Here is a 20,654-nt window from a genome sequence, read left to right as displayed (position 1 = left end):
GCTGCTGTTACTGTATACGATGTTCTCCTGGTTCTGCTCACTTCACTCAGCATCAGTCCACTTAAGTCTTTCCAGGTTTTTCTGAAATCTGTCTGCTCATCATTTCTTACAGCACAATAGTATTCCATTACATTCATATATCACAACTTGTTCAGCCATTCCCCAATTGATGGGCATTCCCTTGATTTCCAATTCTTTGCCACCACAAAGAGAACTTCTATAAATAATTTTGTACATGTGGGTACTTTTTCCTTTTTAATGATCTCTTTAGGATACAGTCCAGCCTATTTTCTTCCAGGTACCACCTAGCTTGTTGTCAACCTGAAATGCTTGCTTAAGATGAACTAATTGAACAGGTTGTCTTTTTAACTGCATGTTGTGACCTATATTCTCCATCCACTTGGGTTTTCCTGAATGAATTGCTAGGCTGATTTCAATTCCATTGGTGTAGATTTCATTATGAAGACCCCATAATATTTTGGAGCTCAATGTAATCAGTAGAATATCATCTGTAAACAGTAGTATATGGAAAACTTCATCAACTACAATTCTTCTCTTTAGATGACATTAGCAAAGATATATCTTTGTAAATGTCTTTCTGTTTAATGCCTTGCTTTAAAGTGATACTTAGAGGATTGTTGGACAAAATTATCTTTGTGGTTACAGCCATCAATAAATCTTCTATCATCTTAACATATGAATGAGATAGTGGTTTTTTTGGAGTAGAATTTTTGACTGTCTTTGATTCTACCAAATGAAATATTTCTATTTAATCAATATGGTATGGTCTTGTATTTTCTCCACCTTTTTTTTAGTCAATTATGTAATTGGGAAAATGTGTTTGGCTGTAGAAAACTGCCTGCAAGAAACTGAAAGTTCCCTTATGCTGCTGTTGATAGATGCATAGATTATCTTTAGAATGGTTATGTAGAGATGAGAAAGTAGGCACATGACATATGTTAATAGTTGCAGATGTCTTCCAGCTATCTCTTTTTAGCAAAATAGGCCCAAATCATCATCATCATCACATGATCTTTTCCTCCTCTTTTTTTTCTTCTTCTTCCAATTTCTAGTGTCAAGATCCTGTTAGGAAACACACTGTTTTCCAGAGCTAAGGCCCAGCAAGTAAGCTGCTCCCCGAGCTTGGGCAAGCCAGATTTGAAGTCCTGCTATAAGCAGACTTTTTGTCACTAGACAACCTTGCCTCGATGTTGCTGTTGTGCCTCATCACTGTTGTTACACTACACTGACTCTGTCTAGCCACAAATATATAAATCAAGGTTCAGTTACACTAAAACTGCTCCCCCCGGTATGGGTGGGGCCCTGAACATGGTCTATCCTTGTTACTTGCAAGGTATTTCCCTCATTTTGAAATTAAACTTCTACTTGATTCCTGACTCTCCAGTCTTTAGCCTGCTCTGTTCAGCTCCAGCCATCTTCGGGTTAGAAGCTAGTTCTGATCCAGTTGACACTCCCTATTTGAGAGATCCTAAAAATAAATTCCTGAATGCCTTCAAAATCATGTTGGCTCCAGTTATCTATTTCTTCTGTATGTATTTGGTCAGATTCAGATATTCTTTCTGACTTCATCTTCTCAGGTTCCATTTCATCTTCTCAATATAATACAACTAAGTTATTAGAGCCCAAATCATCAGTACCTCTATCATGGATAATAATACTAGATTACAATAGAAATTCTGAAAAAATTCTGTTCTATTTAAAGTCTTACTTGTTTTCCACCTTCCAGCTTCATCTATACATGCTTTGGGGATGATATGTCTTATTTTAATCTTGTGCCACACTTTCCATAAGCTCGTTTTTTTCCCTCCCTCATTGCTTCCTCTTTCAGGAGAGGATATTGCTTTTAATTCTTCTATCAAATTCCTCCTTAATGTTTTACAAATGATCTTGTATTCTAAACTGCTATTTTTGAGTCTCTTCTTTTTTTTTTTTTTTTTTGTGGGGCAATGGGGGTTAAGTGACTTGCCCAGGGTCACACAGCTAGCAAGTGTCAAGTGTCTGAGGCCGGTTTTGAACTCAGGTACTCCTGAATCCAGAGCCAGTGCTTTATCCACTGCGCCACCTAGCTGCCCCCGAGTCTCTTCTTTATTAAGGGACTGAATGTTTGCTGGCTGTTGCGGTTTTGGGGATATTATGGCAAATATTTTGTAACAGTTAAATTTCTTTAATAAAATTATAATAATCAGCCAGATTGTGTCTGCTAAGGACCAGACTAGTTAAGTTCAGAGACCATAACCAGAAATTTGGCTATCAGGTGATTCATTCTTTGACCATGGTAACCTATGAAACAGATAATGATGGCGGTGATGATGATGGTGATAGCAGCTAATATTTATATAGCACTCAATACATTCTAGGCATTGTGCTAAGCTCTTTGCAATTATTACCTGTTTGATCTTCACAGAAATTCTGAGAGATAGTTGCTATTATTATTCCCATCTTAAAGGTGAGGAAATTGAAGCAAATGGAAGTTAAGTGACTTGTCCAGGATCAACCAGCTAATAAGTATATGAGAAAGGATTTGAACTCAGGTCTTTCTGTTTCCTGGCCTGGCACTCTATCACCTGTGCCATCTAGCTGTCTCTAGATAAAAATACCAAGTGTCCTTCATTCTTAGTGCTTCCTCCCCTCCCTTTCCCTTTCCACTACTTCCATAGAGACAGTGGTGTTGTATTGGCAAAAGAGGAAGATTTTGGAACATCTACACACATTAATTGAACTGTCTGAACTCTTCATGTGAGATCTTGGTCCAATCAAATTTGATACACTATTGGAAGAAACAAGCCATATCCATATTGACTTTTCTCACTGCAAATGCAATGAGAATACATAAAGAAGTAGAAACTAAATGCAAAGATGGTTCACATTTTCTCCCCAGGAGAAATAAATGAAGAGGTTGACAAAGTTAGTTTTTTTGATCAACAACAACAACAACAACAACAATTACAAAATTATTTCATGGGATATTTGGTCATTTTTCCTTGTAATGCATGTGATGAACATAAATGAACAGATTACCATGAAGACAATTGCAGTATATATACCAATGTCTGTTGTAGAGTATAAAATAGAGAAGGTCCATAAAGAACTCATAAGATCCTTTAAACCAACAAGACTCAGTGACTTAAATGTGAATTCCATGTATCATTTCTGAGTCCACCATATGTGGGCAGGCAGACTGACAAGTTTAGGCAAAGGTAAAAATCTACAACTAGGATTTACAGAATCACGGAACTTTAGAGCTGGAAGGGAACTCAGCAGCCATGTGGTCCAACCTATTACTGAAAAAGAATGCCCACTGTGGCATACCCAACCAGTGGTTGCCTGGTCTTTGCTTCAAGCCCCACCCATTCGACTTTTGGTAACGCTGTTAGAAAGTTAAGAAGGATAAAGATTAGAAGACACAATATACAATTTCAATAGTTCCAGGAGACCTGTCTAAGCAAGTTGCTGACTCTGATTAATGGGGAATTGATCAGAGTAAAGTGATCTGTAACTATTTATAGTGTTTAATAATTTAAAATGATATTACTATCAATGTCTCATAATCAGATGCGGTCATTTTTTTCCATTGATTCTGATGATTTTTGCAGAATGCAGTGGGGGGTGGGGCAAGGAAGGAGGGAAGGAATAGCTATTCATCATAGTCTCTCATCCAAATATGTTCAAAAACTTTTTGACTATACTCTGGCCTTTTGACCAAACAAGTAATAACAACAAATGGACTTGAATATATTGATTAGACTATAGTTTCAGTGAGGCCAAGGCTATTGGTTTGATGCCTAAAAGCTTAGCTCCACACCTGTAATATGTGCTGTTGTCACAGATTTCAAGCCCTAAATTGCTTGCCATGTTCTGAAAGATGGAACTTGTTACAAGGTAAAGCACTTGTGAATGGTGATAATGTGGATGGTGGATGGGTACACTGTAAAATAATTTATAAATCGAGGACATGATGTACAAACAGAAGAGGGGACAAGAGAGACAAAGAGAGAACAGATGAGAGGAGAGGAGGTAGAGAGAAAAGTGAGCAGAATAGAATGGAGGAGAAAAGAAGGAACAACCTGGTGCAGAGGATAAAGGGCTGACTTCCAGGTTACAATGAACTGGGTTCAATTACTGCTTTGGATACATAGCAGCTTTTTGACCCTGGGCAAGTCATTAACTTCTCAGTGTCTTGGGCAACTCTCTAAGATTATAAATTGTAGAACACTTTCCAATCTGTATTGGTAAGTAGTGTGCTCTGGCCTACTCTCTTCTAGGTACCACCTTGTCTGCTGTCAATCTTAAGTGCTTGCCCAAGATTAATTAATTCGATAGATTGTCCATCTGACTGGACATTGTGATCTGAATCCTTCATCCACTTAGATTTTTTTGAGTGAATTGCTAGGCTGACTTTTTTCCATTGGCATTGATTTTTATTCTGGAATCCCTATAGTGTTCCAGAACCCAATGTAATCAGTAGAATGTCATCTATAAACAGTGGTAGCTGAAATACTTTATCAGCTTTATCAAGATACATCAATAAAATCATAGGTTTGGATTGATAGTTTGACAGATGGATAGAGACTTACATACATATATGCATACATGTATGTCTGCCTACATGCATAGATACATATATAGATAGATAGATAATGTATTGACTGTACTTTACTCAAAAGGTGGCTCATTGTATTGATCAGGATGGTTGACTATAAAAAGTTCAATTTACTACTTCTTTGAACTCAGGCCAGTTGCTTAACCTCTCTAGTCTTTAGTTCCTCATTCTATATGTCTGATTACATGACCTCTAAAATCCCTTCCCACTCTAAAAGTCTATGATTCAATGACATGATATGAGGCCTTTGCTCACAGATCTTTTGCTTACAAAATGTATCAACTTCCTTTCAGAATTTGGGAGGAAAAAAGTACCATCAATGTTACTTTTAATGCCTAAATTGATATGTGAAAAATGGAACTGGTAAGGATTAAAGCAAAAACAAAATAGAAAAAATAAAATAGGCAATAACCATCTTCAATGAACTTTTAATGGGGCCTCTCATGCCTCTAAAGAAGGTGACACCTGTTTTGAAGGAACACTCTTTATTTCTGCAGTAGAAAACAGCAGGGCCCTTCCCTTGCTTGCTTTGAGCTACTCCCCTTGTTCTAAGTATAACACTTTTTTGCAGCTTAAACCTTTAATTAACCAGAGATGCCATCAAGAAAAGTTTGCCAAGGAGGAGGATGCCTGGTTTAATTAAAAAGATCTTTAATAGTTATTACAGAAATCAATTTGGAATTCAGGCCTGAAAGCAATGAAGAGGGGAAAAAATCACCCAGAGGAACTTTCCCATTTCCCTGGGTAATGATTTTAGCCCTATTAGCCCCTGGGCTTTGAAAGATCTTGTGTAGTTGTGTGAAGAATGGAAACTGAAGGCTGTCACTCATCGCTTCTGAATCTTAATGTCACACCAGGCTCTGCAGGTCTTGCCTATAAAATGAGAGGGCTAAACCTCTTGGAATGGAGTTACACTGACATTAGAAAGAAATAGGAAACCTTTGTAAATTGAAAGTCTCCCAACTCATAAGTATAAGCTATTTTTTTTCAAAGAGATGCGTTATTTCTCCTTAGGGATTTGTGCTTCGACTGTTCATCAGGCTTCTTCCCATTACTGTTAAAACCCACCTTCTTCAGAACAGGCCAGAGAATGGGATTTGGCTCTTTTGAGCAAAAGAGGAATGCTACTTTTACTTTTCTCTAGAAAAGGGTAACACAAAAGGAGAAATAGTTGGAGATGATCAAAATAAGGGTATGAGTGTGGGGGAAAAAGCTTAAAAGGAAAAGGCTTTTGTATATAAAAGTAAAAGAACCTGCCCACAGGGCAATATCATTTACATCACTCTATGATTCAGCACTGTTCAGTTCAAATGCTACAAATACTTTTCAAATAATCTATTTTAATTAATATTTGTCTAGCACTTTGGAAATGAAAAGAAAAAAAAAAACACATGAGAGAGGCAAAAGCTTGGCGACCCGACTGACTTTCCTTTTGTAATCTAACCATTTAATATTTAGGCATCTTATTTACCTGTCATAATGATGTTCAGAGATGTACAGAAGCTCAGTGGATAGGAAAGAAGACTTGGATTCAAGTCTTCCTCTGGAATACACAACTGGCGTGACCCAGGGCAAGTCACCTAATTTCTTAGCTCTCTGAGCAGCCCTTTAAGACTCTGTTAGAAGTGAACTACCCATTAGCATTAGGTGGTGATAGTTTCAATGTAAGGAGTTCTCTATACCTATGAAATCACAAGTCTGGACCTCCCCTTGTCCCGCAAAAATGCTTCTCAAGAGAGGGAGGAGATGGGGAAGGAATAATAAGCATAAGAAATAAGCATGTATTAAGCACCAACTATGCTCCAGGTTGTAGGCTGCTAAGTGGCCCAGTCGACTCAGGAAGATCAGAGTTCAAATTTGGCCTCAGATACTTAGCTCTGTAACCCTGAGCAAGTCACTCAACTCTGTTTGCTTTAGTTTCCTCATCTGTAAAATGACCAGGAGAAGAAAATGGCAAACCACTCTAGTATCTTTGCCAAGATAACCCCATGGAAAATATTGGAGTAATATGGTCTATGGGGTCTTGAAAAGTTGGACACAACTGAAGAACTGAAGAATAACAACAAAGTGCCAGGCATTGTGCTATGTGCTTTACAAATATTTCATTTGATCCTCAGGACAACCCTCGGATGTAGGTGATATTATTATCCTCATTTTACATCTGAGGAAAGTGAGGCAGAGGTTCAGTGACTTTCCAAGGGTCACATAACTACTAAGTGTCTAAGGTTGGATTTGAACTCAGGTCTTCCTGACCTAAGGTCTACTGCTTTAGCTACTGTGCTATCAACAGAAAAGGAATGAAAGATTAATCTACATACTTGAAAATTAGATCACCACCTTGCTTATTCCATTAATAAATACTGAGTTCATGTTATGTGCAAGGCACTATCCTAGTTGCTAGGAAATACAAAGAAGATTCAGGCATCTCTGCTGTCCTCATGGTGCCTACAATCTGGGAGAGGTGATAGGACATATATGAACATATCTAATATAAGGTAAACTAAGTTGCAATGAGAAGTACCAGGTATTACTTATTTCAGAGAAGTTAAACATTATTTATATTTGAGAAACATCGGAAAAACTTGAGGGAGAAGGCAGTGTGCTATAAAGGAAAGACCAGTGATATCTGAGTTCAACTCCTACTGCCAAAGCTTGTGACCTCTGTGACCCCAGGCATGTCGGTTAGTTAGTCCATGTTGGTTAGTTCATATGGAAAAGGATGGGGTTGAATTAGCTGGCTTCTGAGGTCCTTTCCAAGTCTCTCTCTAGGACCCCAGGATCCATATGAACTAGATGGTAAAAGATAGGTAAGAATTAGACAGGTGAAGGAAAGGTATGGTTATGGGAGGGAAGGCATTCTAGTTGGTGGGATCACCATGACCAAAGTATGGAGACAGAGACAGAAATACAGAAATCCATAACATATGTTTAGGAAGCGGCAGGAGATCTAATTGCACCAAAACTTGGGATGTGTGAAGGGCAGTTGTAGTTGTTGTACTTGTTTCAGTAGTTGTCTGACTCACCATGACCCCATTTGATTTTTTTTTTTTTGGCAGGGCTATGAGGGTTAAGTGACTTGCCCAGGGTCACACAGCTAGTAACTGTCAAGTGCCTGAGGCCAGATTTGAACTCAGGTCCTCCTAAATCCAGGGCCAGTATTTTATCCACTGTGCCACCTAGCTGCCCCTGGGGTTTTCTCAGCAAAGATACCAGAGCGGTTTGCCACCTCCTCCAGCTCATTTGAAAGATGGGGACACCGAGGGAAACAGGATTAAGTGACTTACCCAGGGTCACACAGGCAAGTGCCTGAGGCCAGATTTGAACTCTGTGGGATGAGTCTTCCTGACTCTAGGCCTGCCACTCTATGCACTATGGCGCCACCTAGAGGCCCTGAAGGGCAGTAGTAGGAGCAGTAAATTGGGGCAATATTGTCAGGGGCTTTGAATGGCAAGAGAAAAAGTTTTAGAATTCAGAGGAGGCATATTTGAAGGGCAGACATATGAAGGCCATGTAGGACAACCCCACCCTTTTACCACTGAGGAAAATGAGGACTAGACCAGGTTACGTGGCTTGCTCCAAATCACTCAGCCTGGAAGTGAGAGACAGAATTTAAAGCCAGGTACAGACTCCAAATCTATCCCTTTCCCCACTGTACCACACCGCTACTTATACATGCTATCTCCCCGGAATATCTTTGAGGCAGAGAATGTGTCTTGTTTGTTTTTAAAAGACCTCCCACATCATCAGGCACATAAGTAGCTTCCCAAGGAGGTGAATCCAAGGGTCCTGTTCTGGATTCCACATTCTAGGGAGAACCTTGACAGCTGGAGAATGATAGGATAATATCCCTAGAACTGAAGGGAATTCTGGGGCCATCTAGTCTGTCTTGCTCATTTTTCAGATGAGAAAGCTAAGCTAAAGAGAGATAAATGTATCCAAGGTCACATGGGTAGTAAAGTTCAAAGGCAGAATTTGAACTCAGGCCCTCTGACTGCAGAGCTAGTACTTTTCCACTGTATCATGTTGAGGCTAGATTATAACTTAGCCATTTTTGTAAATAGCTTTAGAAATCACCCTTCCCCAACTCATCTAGGATAAGATATTATCCTGTGCAAGCAGGAAATAGTTTATTCCTTTGACTACAACATTATCACCAGGGCTGCATGTGGGTTTGTTTAGTCATTTTTCAATAATTTCTGACTCTTCCTGACCCCTTTTGGGGTTTTCTTGGCAAAGATACTGGAGTGGTTTGCCAGATTATTTTACAGATGAGGAAACTGAGGCAAATAGGATTAAGTGATTTACTCAGGATCACTCTGTTGTATCTGAGGTCAGATTTGAACCCAAGTCTTCCTGAATTCAAGACCAGCACTCTGTCCACCATGCTACAAAGCTGCATGTGAGTAGGGGAAATTTTAATGGTATTTATGAAAATGCTTTAATCTTCCGTCCCCCCTGTTAATACTTATCTTTAAAAAGAATACAGTAGGAGAACTGGTACAGGTCTGGGTTTGACACACTTCTTAATAAGTACTAAGGAAAAGTGAGAATCAAAGCCAGGGAAGCTCCACAGACTCAAAACTATACAGGACCTGAGAGGGCATTTAGTCCAGCTCCCTCCTTTTACACATGAGGAAACTGAAGCCAAAGAAGCTTAAGTGACTTACCTAAGGTCACACAGGCAGTAAAACATCTGAGGCAGGATTGATTCCAGGTCCCCTAACTCCAGAGAAGACCAGCCTTCCCACTGTATCACATTGTCTCCAGGTGTTATGCTAATATATCGTTTAAAACTTTGGGATCTGGTTGTCGCAGGCTACCTATGACAGCCACCCTGAAACTCTTTTGTCGGAACCACCCCAGAATAAAGAAAGGAAGCTATTGAGGCTGACTGCTACCCCTTTGACTTCAAGAAAGTCCTCCCTGTGGCTGGCTGGCTGGCCAGACCTTGTTTTTTCTCTCTCTTTTACTCTGGAAATCAGTTCTGCTGCTGTCAGTGGTAGCTGCTCCTTTAAGCCCAGAAAGGGGGGGGAGGTAGTGGTGTGTATTGCGGTAGGAGCGGGAAGGAATGTCGACTTTTTTATGCCACAGTTAATGAAATTTCATTATGTTGGCACAAAGGACACTTCTCTATTTGTGGGAGACCCAATAAGTACGGATGGAAGAAGACACCACACACACACACACACACACACACACACACACACACACACACACGCTGCCTGAAGTCATGCAGTGGTCAAAGAAAAGAGGAACACGGGGGAAATCTGATTAGAAAGGAACAAAAGCTGCAGATCGTGCAGGAAACTGTCAAAAATCCACCATCCGCCATATGCATCGGACTTCCCAGCTTTCTGCCAGCCTCAGCACACATTCACTCCATATGTTGCTTTACACAGCTTTCACTGGCTTTAATGGGTGCAGTTCTATAGTTTTATACTAACGTAAATGAGTCACATCTGCTCCAATACCCAGTGCGCTCCTAAATGTCTTAGGCTGTAAGCAGAGAGCAGCCCTCTTGGAGCTTGCCAATGGGATCCTTGGAAAGTTACAAGCCAGGGAGAGGGTAACAATGATGGCAGGGTGCACCAGGGTGATCCTTCCACAGTCCCTCATTTTCTCTGGTCTCCATCTGATTGAATCACTCCCTAGAAGCTGCTCCACCCCGTATTAGCCTGGATTAAAAGAAAATGACTCGGTACTGATCACCCAGTAAGAGCTAGTACCCATCAAGGATCAACTGGGATCTGGACTGCTGAAGGTCCTAAGCACTTGACCAAGATATTCAGGCTAAACCCTGAGAGGAATCTGGTGGGGACAGGGTGCCAATCAAGCCGTTCATCAACTTGGCTTGTGATTTTAAAGCCTTTCTCTCTCCTCTACTTCCTATCACCATGTTCCCATTCTAATGCAAGATCATAGGATCTTAGATGTAGAGATGGAAAGGGTCTTAAAGACCAGTTAGTCCAATACCTTAATTTTAGTTGGGATTTTTTTATGGGGCAATGAGGGTTAAGTGACTTGCCCAGGGTCACACAGCTAGTGTCAAGTGTCTGAGGCCAGACTTTAACTCAGGTCCTCCTGAATCCAGGGCTGGTGCTTTATCCACTGCGTCACCTAGCTGCCCCCAATACCTTAATTTTAAAGATGAGAAAACTGAAGTCCGGGAAGTCTTGACCAAATACACACAGGTAAGTATCAGAAGCACTAACATTTGAACCTAGGTTCGTTGAGCCTTGGGAAGTTAGGTGGCATCATAGTGCACAGGAAGACTCATCTTGAGTTTAAATCTGACCTCAGACACTTAGTAGCTCTGTGACCCTGGGCAAGTCACATTAGCCTGTTTGCCTCAGGTTCCCCATTTGTTAAATGATCTGGAGAAGGAAATGGCAAACCATTCCAGTGTCTTTGCCAAGAAAATCTGAAATGGGATCACAAAGAGTGGACACAACTGAACAAACCTCTGAGAGATAACGTGCCACTGTGGAAAAAGCAATAGATTTGTGTGTTATGGGATCAGGGTTCAAAACTCTACCGCTTCCAGTTTCTATCTATATGATCCCGGGCAAACCACTGCCCTTTCCTTGGCCTCAGTTATCTCATCTGTAACACAAGAGGGTTGGGAGAGAAGGCTTCCCGAGATCCCTTTCAGCTCTGACTCCAGAGCCAATGTTCTTTTCACTACACCAGGCACTGCTGGATTGACAGAACTGGATAAAAATCCATTTTGTAAGATTAGGTGATTATACACGAGTGTAACTACTTTCCTTTGGGAATTTCAGTCAGCTAAAGAAATCTTCTCTGCTTTGGTTAATGACAAAAGTGCATCAGACCAGGGATCAGGCCCCCAGGATGGTGTCCTGGTTCTATCTCTCCCCTCAGCTTGTCTGTAGTCTTCTCCCTGATCCAACCCCCTGGTGGTTTGCTTCCCCCAGCTGTCAACCGGCCAGGATGACACATCCCAACCACCTCAGTATGCAGTCTTGTGAGTTGTACCATCTAAAAAAGCTTGTTGGTAGTGTTGTATAACTGTCTGCCATCTGTTACAAAGGAGCCTCTTCATAAAACATTGTGCAGCTGACTGTGTAACATTGCTATTCTGCAGCTCTAGGGGTTGATTGCATTTCAGTCCGACAGTCCCTGGGGTGGGGGTGATGGAAGGGATATTGTGTTAGGTCTATCCAACTATAAAGTACTTGGCAGTACTGAGGGAGGGATGATGCTATCTGAACGGAGGATACCACTGAGACAACAAATAGAAAACACATTAAAGACATGCCCTTCTTCCTCCTTAATTAGTGCCTCAGCCCCTTCTCTGGGCTATGATGAATATGGGACAGCCCTGGTCTAAGAGGATGTCTTTTTCCTTTTTTCTCCCGGGGAGGCAATTGAGGTTAAGTGACTTGCCCAAGGTCACCCAGCTAGTAAGTGTCTGGGCTGGTATTTGAACTCAGGTTCTCCTGACTCCAGGGCCAGTGCTCTATTCATTGTGACACCTAGCTGCCCCTGTCTTTTTTATAATAGCGGGTCTCACAATCTTCCAGACAAATCATAAGCAATGAAGTTTGCCATTGATGGATTCAGTCAAGAGATAGATTTCATCTGTGTGACCTTGGGCAAGTCATAACCTCTCTGGGACTCAGTATCTTCCTCTGCAAAGCATAAAAAGATGGGGTTTAGAGTAGATTTACTCTAAAATTCATTCTAGATATGTGTGATTTTCTGATCTTTGAATAGGGTGACTGCAGGTCCTCTAGAATAAAGGTGTTGCTCACAGTCTCTTAGACTTCTAGTTCAAAACCATCTTTGGCTGTTAGATAAGGAAGATTTTTATCTAGAGCTGCTAGTCCAGCAACATGTGTGAGCACTGGAACAAATTTGGAGGCTTGAAAATCCCAAAGCCCAGAGAGTTTGTTACTTGCTGAAGATCACAGCAACTTACTAGCAGTACTGGAACAGGAAGTTAGGTTTCCTGCCTCAGGGTCCAGAGCTCCCCCCATTATGTCATGATGCTTCTTATACTGGACAGTTTTCTGAGAGCCTGAGGCAAAGAGAAACTGCTTTCCTCTGCCTTTTGAAGGTCATTCCCTTCAAGTCATATCCAATGTTAACTTTGGCAGCTTTGGCCCCACCCAAATGAGGCAGTTGGTGGTGCATTTGGACTTGGAGCCAGGAAGACAAGTTTAAATGTAGCCTCAGATACTTAACTAGCTGGATGACCTTGGGCAAGTAACTTAGCCTCTGTTTGCCTCAGTTTCCTCAACTGTAAATTGGGGATAATGATATCATCTACTTCCCAGGGTTGTTATGAGGATCAAATGAGATAATTATAAAAAGTGCTTAGCACAGTGTTTGGCACATTGTAGATACTATATATTTCCCTATTCCCTCCCTCCCCAAATGCCTTAAGGACAGTTTGGCCTAAGATGTTTGGGAGAAGGTCATCAATGATCTGGTTTAAAATTGGGGAATTCTGCCATTGCTCTTTCACAGAAATTGTTTGAATGGAGAGGATAATCAGATCTCTTTGCAGAACAGAAGCAACCAATCCCCAAGTATTTATTAAGCACTTATATTTACCAGGCACTGTGCTAATTGCTAGGAATACACATAAAAAACAAAAACAGTCTCTTACCTCAAGGAGTTGATTATTCTTACGGGTGAGACAGCATGTATAGAAATAATCACATATGAGATACATACAAAATAAACAGAAGGTAATTTTAGATGGGAAAACACAATGGGCAGGGAGGAGGTGTCGGGGATGCACCTGTAAAGGCCTCCAACAAAAGATGGAATTTGAGCTTTTTTTTAAAGACTGAATCTCCCCATTTTTTCCATGCTGGAAGGAGAGTGGCTACTCATGGGCCTGATAATGCAACTGATACTTTTTAAGAGGTGTGACCTGCTCAGTTCTTATCACCTTTCCCCATGGAGGGAAGGAAGAAATCTCACTTCAGGGATGCCTCTATGCAGCTGGAGTCAAAGTTGGCTCTTGTGGGTCCCTGACTCATGCTGGAAGTGTCCTGGGAACCCACCTGGGGAACTCCTGGCATAGGCAAGAGCCAGAGTGGCCTCCGGGAGTGGCTCTCCCTTTTGACGCAAGTGTTTTTAAAATTGTTTCCCCCCTCATATTGATGCAGGTTTTTTTTTTTTGTTTGTTTGTTTGCTTAGCCATTTTCCAGTTGTCTGATTCATCATGACCCCTTTTGGGGTTTTCTTGGCAAAGATACTGGAGTGGTTTGCCATATCCTCCTCCAGTTCATTTTACAGATGAGAAAATTGAGGCAAATGGGGTTAACAGACTTGTCCAGGATCGCACAGGTAGTAAGTGTCTAAGGTCAGATTTGAACTCAGGTATTCCTGACTCCAGGTCCAGAACTCCATCCATTGTGACTCCTAGGTTCCCTATTATTGCAGGACTTAGTGCTTAAGTAACTGCGTGCAGCTTAGAACTCTAGAGGTCAAGAGATCTGCTAGCCTCAGCCTCCCTGGTTGCTGAAATTATAGGCAAGCACACCAGATTTTGAACTAAGAAAGTCTAAGGAAATTAGGGAAGCTGAGAGGCAGAGGGGGAGAGAAGAGAGAGAGGAAGAGAGAGGCGGGGAGGGAGGGAGGGAGGGAGAGAGAGAGAGAGAGAGAGAGAGAGAGAGAGAGAGAGAGAGAGAGAGAGAGAGAGAGAGAGAGAGAGAGAGATTGCACAGGAGAGCACAAGAGAGCAAGAGAGTACGAGAGTGTATCCAGAGCAAATGTAGTGAGTCAGGATAAAATATAAGAAAGAATAAATAGGATGCTATTGCTGGGCCATAAAATGTGTAGAGCCGAGTGAAGTATAAATAGCCTGGGAAGGAAGGAAGGAAGGAAGGAAGGAAGGAAGGAAGGAAGGAAGGAAGGAAGGAAGCAAGGAAGGAAGCAAGGAAGCAAGGAAGGAAGCAAGGAAGGAAGCAAGGAAGGAAGCAAGGAAGGAAGGAAGGAAGGAAGGAAGGAAGGAAGGAAGGAAGGAAGGAAGGAAGGAAGGAAGGAAGGAAGGAAGGAAGGAAAAGGTTAGGTATGCCCAACAACAGAGAAGACTTGATAGATGACCCAGGAGATAATAGGGAGACAAGGGAAGTTTTTGAATGGAAGTGGTGGTCCTGGTGTTGGTGACACAATGAAACCTACACTTTGGGAAAATTGTTTCAGCCACAGTGTGAAGAATGGATTGGAGTGGGGGGAAGCTTGAAGCAGGGAGGCCAATTAAAAGGCTATTAAAATGGTCTAGGCAAGAGATGATGAAGTCTGAATTAGGGTGGTGGTTATTCAAGTGGAGGCAAGTGGTGGTAGAGATGTTATGAAGACAGAAACAGAAAGATTTGGCAACTGATTGGATACACAGGGCAAGTGAGAGAAAGGAGTCCAGAATGACAGGGAAATTGTGATTCTGGGTAATTGGGTGACCTGGAGAGTAAGAGGGAAGTTCAGAAGATGGGTGGGTTTGGGGGAAAAGATAATGAGTTATGTTTTGGACATGTTGAGTTTAAGATGCCTCTGGGACAGCCAGGTTGAAATGTCCAAGAGGCAGTTGGTGATGTTGGACTGGATGGAGATGAGGAGAGACTACAGCTAGATATAGAGATCTGAGAATCATCTACATATGGAGGATTATTAAATGCATTGAGGGCTGATGAGATCATCAAGTGACATAGAATAAAGAGAAGAGGGCTCCAGATAAAACCTTGAAAGATACTTAATGGATGAAGATCTATCAAAAACTGGCAACTAGGTGGCATAGTAGATTCAAAGGACCTTATCTCAACCCTGTACAAGTCACTTAACCTCATTCAGACTCAGTTTCACCAGCAGTTAACTGGGGATATTAATAGTGTCCAAGACACACAGTTGTGAGGACCAAAAAAGATAGGGCTTGTAAAGTGCTTTGCAGATCTTAAAGAACTATATACATGTTAATTACTGTTGTTCTTATTATCATTATAAGAAGCAGTCAGACACTTAGGAGAGCCAAATGAGAGCAGTATCAGGAAATCCCAGAGAGGAGAGGGAAGTTAACAGTGACAAAAGCTGCTAAAAGGTCAAGAAGGATGAGGATTAAGAAAAGGCCATTAGACTAGGCAATTAAGACAGCATCTTCTACCTGCTCTCATATCCCACATGGAAATGGAAGTGAGATGAGCCCTGTTAATGACTAACCAGCAGAGGGTTGTTGGACTGATGGCCACACTTTCCTTTGCCCCAGGGCCACATTCTAAGAACTCGCTGAAAAGTCAGCAGGTGGAGCTGGATTACTGTGCCTGAGACCCCAGTCTTGAAAAAAAAAAAAAAAAAGAAAAGAAAAGAAACTCTAAAACATTAAGCGACAATGGGGGGGGGGGGACTTGAGCGATACGGTGTTATAAGCTTAAAAAATTAAATATAAACCAGCTCTTTTGCAGAAATATTTCATTGCACCTGCGGACAGGAAGGAAAAAGGTTGTGTCCCCGGGCCCAGGAAGAGGCACAGAGATCTCACCTTAGGGGTGCCTCCAAAGTTGGCCCCTGAGCTCCGCGACCCTGGCGCGTGCTGGGAGTGCCCCGGGGCACCACTGGGGAAGCTTCTCACTGTGAGCCAGAGCAGCCGCCAGTAGTGTCTCTTCCTTCTGACCCCAGTGGGTTTTTTCAACGGTTGGATGCAGCAGGGGCTGGTGGGCGCTAGGGGGTGCTCCACCCCCCCCCCCCCAACAAATAGGGCTTCACAGGGAAGCACTCTTCTCTGGCGGGGGCTGGGGGAGTAGTGACAATTAAAATAGCGCAGTCCAAAACGGGTCCGGCGGGCGGCGGTATCGCCCGCTCTCTCTGCTTCCCTCTCCCTCTCCCCGGGGGTCACTCTGTCCCTCCCTCCCTCTCCTCCTTCCTCCTCCTCCTCCTCCTCCTCCTCCTCCTCCTCCTGGGGAGTCAGGCACTGGCTGCGATTGCTCCCTCTCTGCAGCTCGTGTCAGTTTCCCTCTCCTGCCGCTGAAGCAGCAGTACCAGTAGCAGCGGCAGCGGCGGCAGCAACAGCAGCAGCAGCGGCGGCAGCAGCAGCAGCAGAGGAGGCAGAGGCGGCGGGAGAGACGTCTACAGCAGCTGCAGCCCCAGCTCTTCGGGCTCCCGGGCTCCCGGGCTCCCGGGCTCCCGGGCTCCCGGGCTCAGAGCGCGCAGCCCTCCCGCTCCGGTGCCCTCAGCGTCCCCTGCGCCTGTCCTAGAGCGCCCCGGGATAAGCGGCACAAAAGCGCGCCCGGACTCCCCCTAGCCGCGAGCGGGGGGCCCCTGCCGAAATCGCTCCCCACTGGGCTGCGGACCCCGGCCGCCCGGGGGCATCCTCTGGTGGGGAAGCGGGGCGGGACCATGAGGAGGCTGAACCGCCGCCTGGCGCTCACCCTCTTCGGGGTGCTCTGGATCGCGGCGCTGCTGCTCCTATGGGGCGTCCAGAGGAAGTTGGAGGTGGTGCCCGGACCCGAAGGGCAGACCCCCAAGGTAGGCAACTGGAGAGGTCTGGTAGTGGGGAGCTGTGGGCTCATTGCTGACCTGGTAGCTGTGGGCAGCGGGCATTGGTAGGGTGGTCTCGGTTTGTGGGCTTTGGGGGGACTGAGCTTGCTGGCAAAGTTGCTGGACTCGGCTGCAACTGTTAGATGTTTCCGGATTTTAAATAGCCCAAGGGAATCTTCAGACGTGTATATGTGTGTGTGTGTGTGTGTTGGGGGGGATGGGTCCGTGAGTGTGTTACGTGGACCTGGGCAAAGTGTGGTCACAACTTCTGCAGTCGCGCATCCCCGGGGCACTGTCGGGGATTGAGGAAGAGGGGTGAAAGGGCAGCCCCGGGAAGCCGGCCCCAGACCTGTGTGGTGTGGCTAAGCCTTGACTAATTGGGTCGCCTATTAACCTCAGATTCAATCTTCACTGGCAGTTAAACTGTCCGGGTGAAGAGGCTTCGGGATGCTCTCCCATCCTGCTAAACAACTCTCAGAATCCGTGCTTGGAAGGTGCCCGAATTGGGAGCCTAAAAGAGAGGGAGGGGGGGAGAGGAGGCAGAACCCCTACTGTGATAGCTGCTCTGCTCTCTTTTTCCTCTGCTTTGTCACTCCCTTCCTAAAATCGGCTTCAGGACCCCTGCAGCTGCTAGACTCCAAAGTGGAATATGCGTGCCTGCTCTATACTCCACCAAATACCAACTACAAATAGAGATTGGCTTGTCTTGTTAGGGAGTTGGGAAAATCTCAATGCAGGTGGCTCTTCCGCCTCAAGTCCCTTCAGTTCACCTGACAGGAGCCAGGCTCCCCCGCTCCGCTCCACCCCTCCCCGCGTCTCTCCTCCAGTCTACAGAATCACTGTCCTGCTTCCTCCCAGTCACTTTTGTCACTTCTCAGAAGGGGATGGAGGATAAGGATGAGTTCCTTTGGGGAGGGAATATTGAGGCCAGCCAGCCAACATCATGTTTTAAACTATCTTTTGTACTCAGAGCAGTCTAGTGGGTGCTTTGGGGAGATAATAAACAAATAAATAGAAGTGTGTGTGTGTGTGTGTGTGTGTGTGTGTGTGTGCGCAGCAGTCCTATTAGAATCAGACAGAACTTTCAATCTAATAAGGCAGGCAGGAGAAACACATGGAGAAAGGATTTGAGCCTAGGGAGTTGACAAGGGCTACCCCTCGCATCTAAAATCCAACCTCAGCTCCGTCCCCCTTCCCCCTTCTCCACAAAATAATTTTTTATCACTTAGATGCTGTTGCTACGCATAGATCAGTAGAGTTTTTCTCCATTTCCCCTGGTTGTTCTCTTGCTCCTTGTAATGTAGTTAATGATGCCTGCAGGGACCTGAACTTTCTCTGGTTTGCTTTGTACCTCATTACCTTAAGCTTGCATGTAATGAGTCGCCCCCCCCCCCCCACTCCTTATTTTTCCTGTTTTACAACTCATGGGTCTCTCTGTCTCTGTCTCTTTCTTTCTCTCTCCTCTCCCTCTCTTCTCCCTCTCTTCCTCTCCTCTTCTTTCTCTCTCTCCCTCTTTTTCCCCCTTTAAATTTTGACCACCCCTGTGCTTTTCTGTCATTTCTTACTTTCTTTTGTTCTTCTTTCTTCCTCATTCTTTTCTCCCTCTTTCCTTCTTGTCTCCTCAGATCGCTTCCCAACTAGAGGGATTGTTCTTGTCTTCTCTCATGTCTGCTTTATCCTCCTTTTTTTAACTACCCATTTTGACATCTCTCACAGTGTTCCCGTCTTAAATTTTTTCCTCACTTTTTATTAAATTCTCCCCCTCCCCATCTCTTCTCCCTTTCTTATATGTGTGAATGACTGTGACCTTGGACAAATCACTTCACCTCTCGAGGCCTACTTTCCTTATCTCTTAAATGAGGAGGCTGGACAGAATGATCTCCGAGTCTCCTCTAGCTCTTAAGACTCTATGGCTGTGTCCTGTGAGTCTTTGTAAGAGTCTGTGTCTGGGAGGTGACAGTATGTTTGTGCATATATGTGTGACTGTGGCCCTTTTGATGAGACTGGAGCAGTTGAATTCACATGACTGGTCTGTACAGTTAGGCTACACAGTGGGGGGGGGCAAATACCAGTTGGATAGTACTCATGATTTTAAGGGGATAACCTTGTTAATCAGACCCACTGAAGCATTCTGATTCCAGGCCACTTGTTTGTCCTTTTGCAATCCCTGCCTGGAGAGAAGAGGATGAGGACATGCAGGTGTTTGTGATGGAGAGAAGCTATAGGAAGGGGTTTAAGGCTCTGGGCTTTCCTAAATTTAAATGCCTGGCTTAAGTTGCACTCTAACTCCTCAGGCAGCTTGAGCATCTCCTTTGGAAGAGGACTTTTACAGCAGTGATTTGGTCCCAACTTCCCCTGAGCTCATTCCCCAGATTTTCCTGGCCTGGTTCTGATGGCTCACTCAGCCAGCTGTTTTCAGTAATGGGCAGTGGATTGGCACCAGACTACCCCATGACTTAGCAAAAATCAGTTTCCCTCTCTCAACTTCAGTTTTTTCATTTGTAAAATGGGAGTGGGGTGTGGACTAAAAAGTTGATGCCAATTTAAAACTTTCATGAATCTGAAACAGTGAGCTGATTGTAGGAGAGAGAAATGTAGGTGGGGGGGAGGTTGATGGAAGGAGGAGGGGAGGTCTGTTGTCCTCCAAGGTGTGGCAGGGGAGCCAAGAGAGGCCTTCCCTCAAAGGAGACAAACTGCCTTAAAGGAAAAGAGAAGGCTTATTATCTGTGCCCCTTGGGAGAGAGACAGGTGAAGCTGTCAGGGACTGTTAGGTTTCAGGTACTAGGTTGTGGGATAGGGAAGAATTGAAAAGTGTAGGAGAAATCCTATAGGTATATTAATCATTGGCTCAGGAATAGTTTCCGATTGTCAGCTCAGAGATTGTTTCTTGACCATTGGGAGTCTTGTGTGCCTCAGATGGGAAAATTTGCTTATTAGAGAAAAATAGTATAGATTTTTGAATGAATTCAGGATTTTCATGCTGAGTGCTTATTCATAATTGGGGGGGAAAGTCTTATTTTGCACATGTAAAAACCTGAGGAGCTTTCTATTTTTCAATCCCCCCCCAAAGGATTCTGTTTATTTGTCAAAGCAGAAGGTAGGCAGCCCCTCATTACTGGCATAGGAGAGCTCTGGAAGGGATCCTTAGAAAACATATTGTCTAACCCTCTTATGTGACAGATGTGGAAACTGAGGTCTTTGAGGGTGAAATGATTTACACAAAAGACTATGCTGCTCAAGTAGAGTATGCCTGAGGGGTGTTGGGAGTCAGAGAACCTCACTTTGAACTTTGTTGATGGCACTTAACATTGCCTATGTGACCTTGACTCTAAGGTTTCCTTCCATCTCTAGGCCTGTGATTTTTGTAATAATGAGGCTTGATGTACTGGGTGGGAGATTGGACTGGTCAGCCTCCAAATCCAAGCCCTTTCCCTTCAAGGTTCTGAAATTCACTAAACTGCTTTCACTTTGAATACAGTTTGGTGCAAGGCCCGAGTTCTTTTCTTTGGAAGTGTTGTGTGCTTGCTCTCTT

The 20,654-nt window shown here is 43.7% G+C and overlaps 2 protein-coding genes across 2 annotated transcripts in view; both read left to right on the top strand.

Annotated features, from left to right (window-relative positions):
* The window catches only part of CAPN14 (calpain 14), a 115,385-nt gene extending 99,143 nt beyond the window's left edge, over positions 1-16,242 (top strand). Inside the window, exon 25 of the mRNA XM_043980999.1 lies at positions 16,051-16,242. Within this exon, the coding sequence (XP_043836934.1) occupies positions 16,051-16,242 (192 nt within the window). The remainder of the gene's footprint in view (positions 1-16,050) is intronic.
* Positions 16,243-16,321: 79 nt separating this feature from the next.
* The window catches only part of GALNT14 (polypeptide N-acetylgalactosaminyltransferase 14), a 339,215-nt gene continuing 334,882 nt past the window's right edge, over positions 16,322-20,654 (top strand). The window contains 1 exon segment of the mRNA XM_043985329.1: positions 16,322-17,110. Coding sequence (XP_043841264.1) covers positions 16,982-17,110 — 129 coding nt within the window. The 5' untranslated portion in view covers positions 16,322-16,981.

This window comes from Dromiciops gliroides, chromosome 2 (genome assembly GCF_019393635.1).
Source record: "Dromiciops gliroides isolate mDroGli1 chromosome 2, mDroGli1.pri, whole genome shotgun sequence".
Taxonomy (NCBI): Eukaryota; Metazoa; Chordata; class Mammalia; order Microbiotheria; family Microbiotheriidae; genus Dromiciops; species Dromiciops gliroides.
Note: the sequence above shows the minus strand (reverse complement) of the source record. Positions and strands in the feature narration are given on the sequence as shown.